The 15,096-nt window shown below is 35.3% G+C and overlaps 1 protein-coding gene across 1 annotated transcript; it reads right to left on the reverse strand.

Annotated features, from left to right (window-relative positions):
* On the reverse strand, positions 424-14,338 carry LOC18592058 (stromal processing peptidase, chloroplastic). Its single transcript, XM_007018552.2, has 26 exons — positions 14,290-14,338; positions 13,890-14,110; positions 13,355-13,646; positions 13,028-13,269; positions 12,114-12,312; positions 11,655-11,702; positions 11,329-11,436; positions 11,047-11,235; positions 10,653-10,952; positions 9,866-9,967; positions 9,081-9,215; positions 8,599-8,823; positions 7,779-7,982; positions 7,493-7,663; positions 6,805-6,954; positions 5,724-5,861; positions 5,295-5,522; positions 5,051-5,203; positions 4,764-4,890; positions 2,639-2,759; positions 2,193-2,313; positions 2,006-2,086; positions 1,748-1,849; positions 1,438-1,588; positions 845-979; positions 424-736 (listed from the first exon to the last, which is right to left on the reverse strand). The coding sequence occupies exons 2-25, from the start codon at positions 14,072-14,074 to the stop codon at positions 888-890; spliced, it is 3,864 nt and encodes a 1,287-aa protein (XP_007018614.2). The 5' UTR covers positions 14,075-14,110; positions 14,290-14,338; the 3' UTR covers positions 424-736; positions 845-887.

A 15,096-nucleotide genomic window follows, 5' to 3' on the forward strand; every position in this document is an offset into this window, starting at 1 on the left:
ATAACCATTTGTGACCATTTCATCGACTGGCTTCATTTTAAACTCTTTTAACCCTGTCTTCCGTTGACATGGCTTCTCTACCTCACTCCAGTTTTAATTTTTTTTTTTTAATATTTAAAAATTATTCTTTCTGTACATTTTTTTAAAATAAATTTCATTTTTTACAATAATTTATATTTTTTGAACAGCTTAAAAATGTTGAAAACAGAATCATTCTAATATTATATCCTTTTCAGACATTTTAACACTTAGTAAGAGTTTTACACTATAATGTCAACTAAACCCTAATCTCGAACCTAATAATTCCCAATTGAAACTGTATATCGGTTTGTAGTGAGAGTCAAAAGTGTTCCAAGTGGAAACCCACACCATATATTTCTGTGCTCGTAGAAAACTGCAAGCTAAAAGAGGAGACTTTCAGAGTGAGAAACGAGCTTTGAATTATGGGGCATAAAATTTATTCAATTTACAATTTTATGAGAAGGGTGAAAAGAAAGAAGGTGGGGACTGGGGAATAAAGCCAAATTTATTACTCAAGCATTGAATAATATCCCTTAAAGAATACATGTGTCAATTGGTATCAAATCATGTAATGCCATAAATCTGGCTTTTCCAACGAATTGTATTTAGTGTGACCTTGACATAGCATCTCCATGATTATTTCTTCCATACCATTGGCTACGACTTTGTCGCTTTGCCCTTCAAATAATCATCAAAGATTCCACCACAGGGCAAGCTGGCAAATGGAGAGATTAGTCTCACCATTTTACTAAGAGAAGAAGAAGAAGAAGAAGAAGGTTAAGGGGGGTTGAGAGAGAGGTTTCCTTTTGTGTATTATACCAACCTTCTGCTTACCAAACCACAGCAAATGGCGCAATCACGGAGGCTCATGTTGTTGGCCTCGTCATTGTAGATAAACCACGCCCTACAGGAATAACTCCCTGAAAGCCTCCGTCTGATTCTTCCTCTTCTTCGGAAGCTGCACAGAAGTTTATGAACAAGGAGAAGAAAACTCTTCTAAGAAAACCAGGAGCAATATATTATCCTTATGCTAAAATAATTAAGGGTTAAAAAAATTGGGGTAACAAAATGTTTGTTAAGAAAATTTTATATATTTTGAGAAATTTTAGGGCATATTTGTCTATATTTTTAATTAAAACTAATCAAATTATATATATAAATATGTATACAATATTTAGTTAGTATTTTGTATCCCACCTTCTCACGTCCTAACTTTTTACAAATCGCTCTATCATTGTATCCATATGTCTTGTGTCTGCATATCTGTGCTTCCTAAGATCTAGCTTTGCATCTAATCAAGTTTCCAGAAACTAGTTGATTGGTTTAGAAATAGACTGGTATTTTCAGATTTATCAGGTTCAGTAAAAAGGCAATTAAAACATTAAAATGCTAAAAAACATCAAGGTATGCCCTCACCTGTCGTACCTTCACCAGCATGAACCCCTGCAATCCCAATACATGAGTATAATGAATCTTCATCCACCTTCATCTGGTCATAAGCAAGGTATATGTCTTCAATAGAAGCAGCCTCATATAGAGAAGTAAGCTCCTTAACACATGATATGTCCTGAATTCCAAATAAACAAGTATGGATTTATTACCATGACCAATAAGAAATTAAACATAAAAGTAGAAGTGACAAATTTTGGAATACTTTTTTCACACTAAAGTAAGTTTCAAACATAAAAACTCAATGTAAAGACTGAACTATCACATATCATATCACCTTTCTTGGAACAGAAGAAGCTTGCAAGTGAGCCAACAATCCAAGCCAATAGGCATTTGACTTAATTTCTGCTTCATGTCTCATTAAAAGAGTCCGCTTTGCCTGCAGATTTAAGGAGTGCATTTATGAACTTTTAACAAATGACAACTAGTTCGTGTAAATTATGCTCTTTTTCAACTGAACCAAAATACTTTGCAAGACAATATCCAAATACATGGTAACACAAAAAGTACTTATAATAGTTGTTTAAGAACTAACCCTCTCCAGTTCCCGTGGGGCAATCTTGTTGGTATGCAAACCTCTAAGAACATTCTTGCAAGCATCAACAGCTCTATATACCTGGAAGTTCATCAGCCAAAAATGGAGGAGGTCAAAAAAGTCAAATAATAACAAGAACCACAACAAACAAAAAAACAATGCAAATGGATCTGGATTGACCCCCCACCTTGCTTGGAGTTGATGTTACAGATATCACATACCATCCGAGCTTAAGTCGGTCAAAGAGGTTCAATTCAAATGATACATCATATGTTAATCCAAGAGAATCCCGGACTGTTGTAAAAAGCCTGTGTAAAGCATGGGAGAATTTTTGTAAGGTAATTGCCAAAAACATGTATTAATTTGTAAGAATACTCGCAAGAGGGGTAAAAACACGAAACTCTTAAAAGATAAAAGCGATTTTAAATAAATAGTTGCATGTGGAATAAACCCAACACTCCTGATTGCAATTTCATGGTTAAGGAATTTCAATATTTCATCATCTAACAATGGAACAAGGTATACGATTTGCTGCAACAACCAAGGATTTAACACTTTGCAGACACTAACAATGCATTTCAGATAAATTCTGCTTCACTTGCTAACTACATGCAGTTGGCTAAGAAGCATTACCTAGAATTTATGACCTCAGCCAGCAGCCCCATTGTTATGCCAAAGAAAAGTGGATGACCGCGAAGCTTTTTTTGCAGATCCTTCTGAATGTCTTTTCCCTCATCAGAATGGGGTTGTGCATCTGCAAAGCAATTGACCAGCTATAAGATATAACAAGAAAATTTGTTTAAATTTCAAGGAAAATACAACTCATGTTTACATAAGCCAGGATTTCCATTCTAATGCATAAAAACAATCAAAAGTTCAAAACTACTTCTGCCTTGCACAAGATCTAATAATAATCATCCCATAAGCAGCATTGAATTTATACCAACTTTAATAGTAACTTCTATTTTCTTCCCATGTACCTGAAGGAAAAGATGAGGAGAAAACAAACTGATAAAAGATATGCCAATCTAACTAGTACAGAAAGAAAAAACAATAACTAAGACTTGCAAAATTTTGTGGACTTTTCACACTAGTTTAACATGTAGTTCTTGACAATTTGAATAATTGTAGTACAATGAATCAAAAGTTTAATCTGGAAAGAGAGAGAAGATTTTCCCTTAAGGAACAAGACTAAATGCCAAAACAAAGAAAGAATTATATATATAAAACTAGCTATGCACCTTAATTAGTATAGTCTCATTAATGCAGTTGAGAATACATGAACACTAACATTTGTCCACAAGTCGGGCCAGACTAGGTTTGGGTCGGGCTCTACGAGGGTGACATCCTTAAAAGCCAAGGCCAGGCCTAGCTTAACCTAACCATATATATAATAATTTAAAGTTTTAACTTTTAAATATATTTTTCAGAATGATAATTAAGTAAATATTAATTATACTTAGTAGAATAATAATCACAGGCCAAACTCAAGCTATTGAGCTGGACTTAAGGACCTGGATGAGTGGCTCAACCTTTGACCAGATCAACAATCATTATACAAAAAACTCTGGATAATAAAATAACTGAGAATATATTTCCAGAAAACAACTGAAAACATATTTTCATTAAAAATTATTCGAAATCATTTAACTTGCGCTTAGTTATAGATAGATCCATATGCTCATACAATGAATGAGCACCCCTTTGGCTCACAAGGAATGCAAAAACTAGGAGATAAGAGGAAGGGAAAGATAAAGCAAATTTTAGATGCGAAATGAAAGATAGATGGTATTGCTCCTCAGCAAAATATGCGAGATTGCAATGGCCCGAGTCAAGGCACCACTAGCCCACATGATTCTCAAGAGTCTAAACTCAAGTTGTTAGAAGTGATCAACTAGAATTGTTACATGGGTCTCATCATTCACATTCATATCCAGTTTGGGATGAGGTATCACAACCCACCCATTTAAATCCTTGATGTCTTCATCAAGAATACCCATCACAATCACAAACAACACCAACTACAGGAACCATGATCATAACACTTCAGTGTAAGAGCCCACATCAGCCGGCATATGCTTTAATACCAACTATAAAGACCCACTTCCAAGCAACATTGAACTGACAACTTTTCAGACCTAAACTATATGATCTTTGAAAGTGCAAACTTGAGTTGTTAGTAATAATTGACTTGAACCCTCTTATGTCCCATTATTCACATTCATATTCAATGTGGGATGAGATATCAAATTGTATCTTCTCAAATCCTTGGATGTCCTCACCAAGACCACACATCACAAGCACAATCAGGTTCCAATCTACAGAAACAAGATCTTACCAGCACTGCATGAGCACCCACACGAGGCTGGCACATGCTACACCAATTGTAACACCCTGAGTTCAAGCACCACTAACCTAGCCTATTAAGCATAAACCATGTCACCTTCCAAAGACTAAGCTCAAATCTTAGTAGCGATTGACTAGAACCATTATATGGGTCTCATCATTTACATTCATATACAATGTGGAGTGGGACCAGTGGGTTATCACAATTTGTACATCCTATACTTAGATCCACTCAACAGCAAGGCTGATTGTATGCTTTGAAGTTAAAACTCTTCCAACCTCTAACTGTTCAATTTTATATTAGTAATAAAAACTGGACTCTATTCAACCATGCAATCGCTAGCAGTCCAAGGAACTGAACACTTAAGGTGGAAAAATTATATCCAGTTCTAAACATCATAGGGCAACTCACCATCAGCACTTGGAATATCAGCAACTGACTCTAATAGGTCTTTTCCATCAACTGTAAGACCCCAACGGTTTGGTGCAGGGCCTGCGATATATGCACATGCCCTTTCGTCGGTGTCCTTCAAGAATACCTAATTGAAAGTAAATAAGCACATTAAAGAAAAAAAATGCTCAGATCTTTTAGCAAGAAACCAAACATGATGCATGGATAAATGTACAGATCAATTGCAGAAATTTGTTTCCAACACATCACAAATATGTGTGTAACAATAGCTTGATCAATGGCCTCACTTGTTGAAACTGCAAGTCAGATGGAGAAGGTCGAAATAAGATTGGACTAAATCCATGTGCTCTCTCAGAATCTCTTGACGCTCTAACTGTTCCCAGATAATCAAGAACACAAGACTCAATCTCCTCCTCTGAGAAGTCCCCCACAATACTTACCTGAACAATGAACACAAACAGCTTTAGATTAAAAAAAATCTCATGTTGAATATCAGCTTCAGTAAGAAGTTTTAAGAGTGAAAACATTTACCTCCATATTATCACCTACAAACTGATTCATCACAGCATCTTTTACAGATTTGAGTGTTAAATTTTGTAATGATTTTGGAGTAGGTTCAACAAAGCGCTCATCACCATTCATCATTGCTAACATAAGTTTGTGAGCAGTTGACCGTTCCAAACTCTTTGGAATGGACCGGTAGTAGGACAAATACAATTGTCTAGCTCTATCAAATGCATCATCAAGCCAGACACTATGCTGCAAATCAGAAGCCAGCATCATAACTTACAAGACAGTACTACTAATCAGAATTTTATGACAAAAATTCATGAATCCACAAAAGGGATGACTCTTGCACAGCATTAATATTTTCCTCAACCACTCGATAACTTGCAAATTAAAAGGAAAGATCCAGCGTATGTAGATTTAACTTTTATATAATTATCAACATGGTGATACCTCGAGCACCATATGAAGCAACTGGAAAGCGGCATGCATCCCATTGTCTCTCAAAGTGAAACGGAACTCCATCGAAATGAATTCCTCAGTGGACTCCAAGGAGCAATTTATCAGGTGATTTACACAAAAAAGTTCTACCTAGGGAATCAAATCAAAACACACATGAGACAAATAATGCATGAAGGCAAGACGAAAAGGCTGAGAATTTTAAATGAGATTATAACAGCATGCCAAAAGTAGCTATCAGAACAGATAACAAGTCCAATTATAACAAGTTAGTCACTGTTGACAGAGCTGAGAGAATAGCACATATGATCATCATAAAAGGAAGAAGGCCATAGGCAGCTGTACTCAATTTTCTTTCATTAGAAGAAACAAAAATTCATGGTTAACCATCATGGCTAACCATCATGGCATTTCCATCTGTTAGCACATCAGATAATCCCTTAGTTTACAAGGGATTCACACATGGGAAGTATAAACTAAATCAACATATCTGATTGGTTGCTGTTAGTTGCTGGCAGTTTATTGTTAACAGTTTCATTGTGGTTCCTATTTTATTGTTAGTGGTAGTTTTCCATTTCATGTTGTTGGAGGTTGTGTCTCCACCCTATTTTATTGTTAGTGGTAGTTTTCTATTTCATGTTATTGGAGGTTATGTCTCCACCTTTCCACTTTCTTGCTTTAAGGGTGGTTATTCCACCAAGCTGTAGTTAAAAAGGAGTGAAGTTAATAAAAGAGGTTGTTCAGAATCTATTCAAGTTTTTGAGTACTTAAAACTCAAGAGATCTGTAGGTTCTCTCTAACGAGCCAGCACTACAAACATAGGTCGAAAAAAGAAACTTTCCACCCAAGTACCTAGCGTACCTCAAACTAAACCAAACCCTTCCACACACCGTCCCATAACTCGATCCGTTTCAAGGGACCGTATCACCATCTTTTTTTATCCTGCCAACCACTATTTGATATAGCTAAATTAAACCCAAAGAAAGGGCACAAATCCAGCAAAACAATCATTTTCACAGTTTTTCCAAATATATCTACTTAGGATGTGATAAGAACAGGGAAGAAAAAAAAAGACCTGTTCCCTTGAGAAGTTGCCAACACGACCACCCTCACTGAGAGTTCGAACACCTACAACAACAGCTCCTTTTGAATCAGAAGTTTCAGCCGCCCGACCTCCGCCAACTATGAGCCGCATTACACCTCCTCGGGCTTCATTTTTTGAAATCTAAACAAAAATAAACGTTTAATAGGGATATAAGAATAACCAATCCCCCGTGAGAGAAATACATGTGGAGTTAACCAAACAAATATTGTTGGTTTGAGATATCATCAGTGCATCCATAATCAGTATAATCAGATACCAAATATCTTTAGCCTATCATATAGAAACTGGTTGGGGAAGTCATGCAAAGATACATATCCTGAATTTGACATTTCTAAATAAATATGTCCAAATTCAAGAGTCCAAAAATCTACCTGCCTGAACAACAAATCAGTGTCAAGGGAAAAAGAAAATTCAAGAAATCCCCACCAAGAAGACATCTCAACAAGTTAAAAAAGAAAAAAAGAACAAGCAAACATTAAGCAAAAAGTGAAGATCTATTTGGCTGACAAGGACTTAATCTTCTAGAAACAACTACAACTACATGGAAATGCAAAATACTCAAATCACCCATATCATATTGTACTATTAAACAATAAACAATCATTATTCATTTTTAATTGGTCAAAAAGAAACTCAAAGCAACAAATACAAAGCATACCTTATAATTTACAGGAATTCCATTAGAAAGACGGAGTTGAGTAATCCCTGTTTCCTTATCTTGCACTTTTGTAACATTCATTTCAGCACTAAGAGGAATAAAAGAAGGCCCCCTCTGCATCCTTAACTCTTGCAACTGCAGTGGAGATATTAATTCTTTTGGCACCTCAAGCTGCAGAAAAGAAAAGACATTTAGCAGTGACGTAACTTGAATATACATCTCCTGCAAAGATAAACTAAGCAAAAGAAGTTCAAAATGGCACTTAAAAAAAGATACAGATGAAGACCTCAGGCTCAGCTTCAATGGGTTCTTCCAATCCTGACTTTATGGCAGCTGTGATCTCGCTTGGGGTTATCTTGAATTCAGTTTCACCAATGCCATCGAGATGAACTTTTTTCGGAACACATGCAACAATTGCTGCTGGAAGGGGTGCAGTAGGTTTTCCAAAATCAGAGATAAATTCTAATACCTGTGCACCAATAGAGTTGACCTACACCACAGAACAGTAAAAAAATTATTTGTAACGAAATTTTTTGTTAAAAAATGTAAAATTGTGTTATGCAGCACCAAAAAAAGGGGAAAATCACATTTTCCAAACAACTTCTTAATTGAGGTTACACCAGTCTACATGATATAGCATTACATAGAAATCCCACATCTACACACCAACTAGATATTTCTTTCTCAATAATGAATAAAATCTTCACACCATATCATTTTTGGGCAAATGAAAGGAATAAAGGAATTTTAAAAACAATATTCTTCTAAATCATAGCAACTAGCTCTGTCATACTTCGCAGGAGACACAAGTCCTGACATTACAGGCAATAATAACTGCAAGCCATGTTGTCATAGTGCCAGTATATGTCCAAGATGTATAATTTTCACAAATACAGAAAGCAAAATTATGTGCTTGACTGTTTCCAAAAGATCCTACTACCGGATTTCAACCAACATTAGTTTCCACCACCCTAGCTCATATGCTCAACTATATAATGCAGATATTCCTCATTTAAACAAAAAATATCAAAATGATCATGTGTAGAAAAGAAAGCATGAAAAACAGTTTCACTGCCAGAGGATAGGATCATTATTGGTGAACTTACTTCATCAAGAGTAACAGTGCCAGCGACCGCCATCAAACTCTCATGTCCTTGTGTCTGATCCATAACTGTATGGCCCAGTGCATCGCTTTCCATAATAAAATCCAAATTGTCAACTGATGACACATTATCAATCATTGCTGCCAGCTGTTCACTATCTTTTAACAGTGCATCCATATAGCGAGTCAATTCACCCTTAGTGACACCAAATTCCTTGAGCCTTCGAACCTGTGACCAACAAAATATATTAGGCTTTACAGCCATTCACTATGATTCCATTGAAAAAATTATCTACCATCATCCCATATATAGCAAATAAAGAGGAAAAGTTAAAGGAAACGAGAGTCAAGATTGCGTTATGTGTCCAATGTAAATTCCAAGAAGATTGTCACAATAATAACCCAAGCACTTCATGCACCAATTAAGCAAACAGGTAAAATCAGCAGAAGAAGATAGAAGACTGAGAATGATAAAGAAACACAAACCTCTTGAACAGCAACCTTAATTGCGTTCTGCCAGTTCTTGGGTTCTGCTGTGACTGTAAGAGTTGTGACAGTGCATCCTTCCCTTCCTGAATCACTATGGTCCAATTCAACTGAAGTAAACGGCGGATTGGAACTCTGGAAACTTCCATAAATTAGCCAAAATTTTCAAAAGCAATGTTGTTGTCATTCTTGTTATGTCTTGGAAAGAAAAGAAGAAGGGGGGGGGGGGGGTGCAATTCAACTTGACAAAAGAAGATAACAGAATAAAAAAATGTTAAAATTATAGAAAGAAGTGCAGAAAGTAGAGTACTGATAGATTTATAAAGCAAGTTAACTAGAATCATGTCTGCAAAAATTTCACTGTAGTTTGCCACACTGTTTTACCTCCCAGTAAATTATTCCTCGAAATAGTAAAACACCCTATGTGTACCTATACTTCCCTTATAACCCCCACAAGTTAATAAGAGCCCTTTTGGTATTAAATTGCAGTTACATTGATTGCAATTGCCAAATTTAATTGTAAACGCAATGCTGAACAAAATAAAAATTGCAATAAAAAATCCCAATTATGGTGAATTTGTTCTCACTAGCAAAAGCAGGTAGGGAATTGCAATGCCAACTTGGTGCTAAACAAAATGTTACTTGGGCAACTTGAAGACGGCATGATAAGAGTAATTTCAGAATTAATCAGCTAGATCATGGCATTTACAAGATAAGGCAAGCTCTCCTTGGGTAATAAAGGCTGGAAGATAAGGGGTGAAAAGGTGCTTGGGGAATCAGAATACCTTGTATCTTGTATTAATTCGAAAATGCAAGGCAGATAGAAATATTCTTTTCATCAGAACATTTCTCAGATCTCCGAAAGTCTGAACCTTGTTCACAGGAATCTGCAGGAAGATTCACAACACAAAATCTGAGACAAATGTCTAGGTCTAGTTGTTATAGTGCCAATTACAAACACACAAAATGTAGGTCAGCATGAAAGGATAAAAATAAAATTTAATAAGAGAGAAGACAGACTAACATATTAAATTAAGTAATAAAAATGCACCAGGAGAGCACTGTACAACTACTACTGTATCAGGACACTGGTTCTTTCTGGGAATAGGATGAAATAATTAGAGTTTGGATGTACTTACAACTAAATTCTCATAAATAGAAAACAACTAGCATCTAAAAACTTGTTTAGCAGAACCATTTGATCTAGAAAGGATAAACCGCCTGTTCCCTACTTACATATAAACATGCTCTATAATACTCATACAATAATTAAGTATGCCAAATCATATGTTTGGCACTGGTAATTGCACCACTTATAAAACAATCACACTCCTAATTATAGCAAAACTAGAGCAGCAGAGCAGGGACTCCAATTAAACTAAAACTAGAGCCACAGAGCAGAAACTTTTAGCCACACAGTTTAAGCACAGAAACACAACGTGGACAAGTATTTATATGAAATTTTTGACAACAAGAAAAAGAAGAACAATAAGATTTTAACCGTAGAAAAACAGACAAACACTTTCACAAAGCAAGCATAAACTTTCACAAAGCAAGCATAATTTTGCAAACCTTGCAGAACATGTTAATTGAGAAATTCTGTAGCAACTCATGCTGAAATATTTGTGGTGGCTTCATGTCTGTATTATGTCCAGGGAGGGACCAAATGTGCTTTACAGGAGGACGAACAGCATGCTTTTCCTTTTTAATAATCTTAGCTTGATCTGCAGGATTAGACAATCTTTCATGAGATGAACTTCCAGCAAGCCCAGCTGAGAGCTTAGGAACGAGAAAACTAGCCATGGCACCAAATGCACTAGAAGTAGGTGGTGGGGGCATCTCATTTTCAAGGGCAGTTTGTCCAAAAACAGCCTGCATAGAATCAACAGATTGCAGTCAAGAATCACAATACTGCTTCTTAGGAACAAAGACATAAATAATAATAAGTAAACAGCTTGTGCCATACTTCAATCTGGTAAATTGTCTTTGAGATATTATCAATGTCCCCCACAATGTACAAAGTCGCATTACCAGGGAAATACCACCGTTCATGAAATTTTCTTATTTTATCTGCATCCCACTTCTTAATCTGCTCCTCTAATCCAATTGGAAATCTTTTGCTCAGCTTGTTTTCAGAATGGAGATGTTGTAATAACTGCATTCAGAAGAAAGAAAAAATGCTAGATTGGAATTTTGAGCTAACATAAAATAATAAGCAGCTAAACCATAGAATCACCCTGATTAGCACCTGACAGTCAACACGATACTCTATTGTGTTCATCATCTGTAATTCTGAAAGTATAGCACGCCTCTCCTTTTCAACTCGAGAAGAAAGGAATTTTGGATGGAAAGCTATCTGTATGCAAGAAACAATAAAGACAATGTGACACATTTCATGGTGATTAAGAGAATCATTTTTTCTATCTTAGGGTTGGGTGGGAAGGGGTGGGAGACATGGGCAACGGAAAATAAGAAATCCAGTCCAGCTGCTATAACATAAGCAATAGGTCCTTATCTTTCAACTTGGCCAAATTATCTTTCAAAAAAAGATTTTGATGTAGTTGAGTTTCATACCTCATTCAAGGCATCCAGAACAAGTGGAAGTAAATCTTCATCAGATTCCTGGTAAACAACAACCTTTTTACCATCAAATATACAATAAACCAATTGTAGGTATAAACCAACCCATTCAACCAATACTCAGTTAATAAATTTCAACAGATGGCTCTTCCATAAATCATTTCATAGATTGTCAGGCGAATGCAGAAAGGTAAAATAGCTATCCTGAACTAAATATTAACTTGTTTAACTTCTTTTCTAAGTCTATGCCAAAATAAAAAATTATAGAACAGCAAAAAGAAAATCATACCAAGATAAAAGCACATAAAAAAGAGTAAAATACATATATAAACAAAGAATGGAAGATTCAAGAACTTTATCCCTGAGGCAAGCAAACAAGCAAAGACACTACAATTGAATTAGAAAGTTAAGGTTAACAAGCAAACGTATAGAAAAGGAAAAGGAAGGACAAACCTTGGTACAAGTTGGTGAATGAATGTGAAAAACTGTATGGTGGAAATCAGTGTAAGCATTTGAACGAGCCCCAGTACCAAGAAGTTTCTCACGTTTCTTGCTTCCAAGGAATGCGACATGTTCAATCATATGTGCAATTCCTTGCTCATCATCTTCCTCATCAATTGATCCCACATGAACCTCCATATGTGCTTCAAACCTAAAGTTGTTCCAAAATATTATTATGTAAATGCAAGAGAGAAAGAGAGAGGGTATTGTCTCATCTACATAAAGCAGATATATTGATGACGCCTTACATTTCACTATGTCATTATTCAAAAATCAGGTTTCTTCAAGTGAAGTTTTCTGGATAATTAAACACAAGCCAAGTACAGTGCTTTTAACATCATAAAAACTGTTGACATATAAAAGAAGCTGATTTTAAAACTCAAGTTTATTATGGAATTATAATTACAATCTGTCTATACCTAACAAGAGAAGAAAGCATGAAAACTATGCTCATGGTGCACAGTGAAAATAGTGCATTGACGTCAAAAAACATCAGTAGCCAGATTATAGAAGAAAAAGGTGACACATGTAATGATTGAAGCTCTTCACCAGCACTATCTATAAAACAAGAAGGAACTATTGTCAGCAGTTGAAGATTAAGCTTGGGGTTTGTTTTTCAATTCGTCAATTCATGATAATCGGGAATTGGAAAGGAATGTGAATACAACAACCAAGCCCAGATTTTATTGAGAATTTGCAACCTAATAGATGGGTGGCATTCAATGATTTTACACCCAAGAAGAAAGCAAAAGTAAACATTCTCTCATGCACTAAAATGCCAATAAAGATGGGATATAAATTCATCTCAGAATTTTTTTATTTCTTTATAATGTGTGGCTCGCCAATGTTGGGAGGGTAGATTATACCTGTTTGGTGGAACTTTATTTGGCAAAATAAGGTAGCGAAGGCCATTTTTCAATTGTCCTCGATGTAACTTTGGGTGGGAAGGAAGTTGAGTAGATAAAAACCCCTCTAATTCAGTTGTTTGAAATTGTGGATATAATGAATCAAAATCTTGTTTTTCAAGAAGACCATCTGGCCAGGTCGTACTTGCTGCATGCGGCTCATCTGGACCAACAGTAGCGCAAGGAGCGCAGATATGTTTGCCCTGAAAATAATTATTACTAAATTAAAGAATTGAGTAAAAATGGCATTCAGGGAGTTGAAAGCAGAGAAAGAAACAAAATACTTACAGAAGTGGTGTTGAGTGTATGGGCAGAGAGAGGAAAGCAAGATTTGTCGGGAAAAAATGCCGGCACAGATGTTGCAAGAGGCAAGGGTGCTATCTTGCGGTAGCAGTTGCGGTTAAGGGAGGAGCAGCAGGGGATCCACCTTTTGCACTGTTGTGAGAATGAGACAGGGGAAGTCCATTTCCATGCTTTGGAAGCACCGCTCTTCTTCTTCTTCTTCTTCCTAATAGTATTATTATTCCAATTCTGGAATTCCAATCCAATAGTATTTCTACTTCTAACGTCACCTTGCCACCTTCATCCGCCAAAACATCTCAATTTCAGATAAGGGTTCGTTGAGTTGAGAATTGAGATAATATTACTTAATCGAGAAAGCTGATACTTGAAAACTAATCCACTATATTAACCACAATATAGACATAATAATATATTCTAGTTAAAATAAATTATTATGACGAAATGAAAGAATTCTCATATAATGCTTCGCGGAGTGCTGTGAAATGCAGATTAAATTCTATTTTCAGAAAAAATAGTTTACCTGGCAGCGGCAGGGGTTGGGGGAAGATGGAAACGGAAACGGGTCAAAGGCAGAGAAGCGGTAGGAACAGGACTGTTAACCCTAACTATGCTTCTTCCCCCTCCCCCTCCCCCTCTGGAGGTATCCCATCGTATTTGAGAGAGTGGGATTCCCGATACCACTGATGAGCTTGACGACGTTGCCATAACTTGCCCCACTGCTGCTGCTGCTGCTGCTGCTAACTGCTACAAGCTATCTATTAATTTCAACTCTCAAGATGATTAACCAAATTACAAGAGATTTTGCATTTCCCCCTCCCCCGCTTATTTTCTTTTTTCCTTTCAGTAAATAAAATACCAGTGCTACTACTAAACACTTAAATTGATATTTTACTTTGTATTTATTATATTCAATTTCATACCTGTGATTTGTGTGGTTTTTGTTAAATTGTTTTTCCTTTTCCTTTTTTGAAGATGAAGTGATAAACACCCCCTTTTTTTTTTTGATACAAAGGAGGCTACGAGAAGGGACTGATGGCCGTTAAACCGACTCGCTAAAGCTGCTATTATATTTGCACGTTGACTACCAAATGCGCTTCTAATACGTTAATCAACCAAAACAGAAAAAAATCTTGGCAGCAGCCAATGCCATACACATGAAAAGGAAAAATCAAAGCCCTCACACTTAGACACGATGATTCGTGTTAACGTATCATAAATATATAAAATATGATTAAAAATATTAAAATTAAATATGAATATAACACGTTTAATATTTATATTTTAAATTTAAAAAATATATATATATTTAATACACATGCAACACGATACAACACGATTAACATGTTTGTTAAATGTGTCAATATACAACACGACACGATTAATAACACGTTTAACATGATTAAATAAAAATATTTATAATTAAATATAATTTTATTATTTAAATTTAAAATTTATAATTATAAAAATAATTATAACAAAATAAAAATAATAATGACATCAAATAATCACTAAAAATTAAAAATTAGGATTGAACATATATAATTACATTATACTTTTTATAAAATTAAAAAATTTATTAAAATAATTATTTAAAATTATTTATATAAATTAAAATAATTTTTAACTATTTAATTTTAATAAATTAATAAATGTGTCACGTATACACGTTTAAACACAATTAAATATGATAACACGATTAAGTAAACGTGCTTAAACGTGTTTGTCAT

Source organism: Theobroma cacao, chromosome 8 (genome assembly GCF_000208745.1).
Source record: "Theobroma cacao cultivar B97-61/B2 chromosome 8, Criollo_cocoa_genome_V2, whole genome shotgun sequence".
NCBI classification, from domain to species: Eukaryota; Viridiplantae; Streptophyta; class Magnoliopsida; order Malvales; family Malvaceae; genus Theobroma; species Theobroma cacao.

Excerpts from the sequence above, each read along its gene's own strand:
- LOC18592058 (XM_007018552.2), bottom strand. The coding sequence starts at position 14,074 with ATGGCAACGTCGTCAAGCTCATCAGTGGTATCGGGAATCCCACTCTCT. Across the intron at positions 5,862-6,804 it reads GCAACTTCTCAAGGGAACAG|GTAGAACTTTTTTGTGTAAA; the intron begins GTCTTTTTTTTT and ends TTGATTCCCTAG. Across the intron at positions 5,523-5,723 it reads TGCTTCATATGGTGCTCGAG|CATAGTGTCTGGCTTGATGA; the intron begins GTATCACCATGT and ends TCTGATTTGCAG.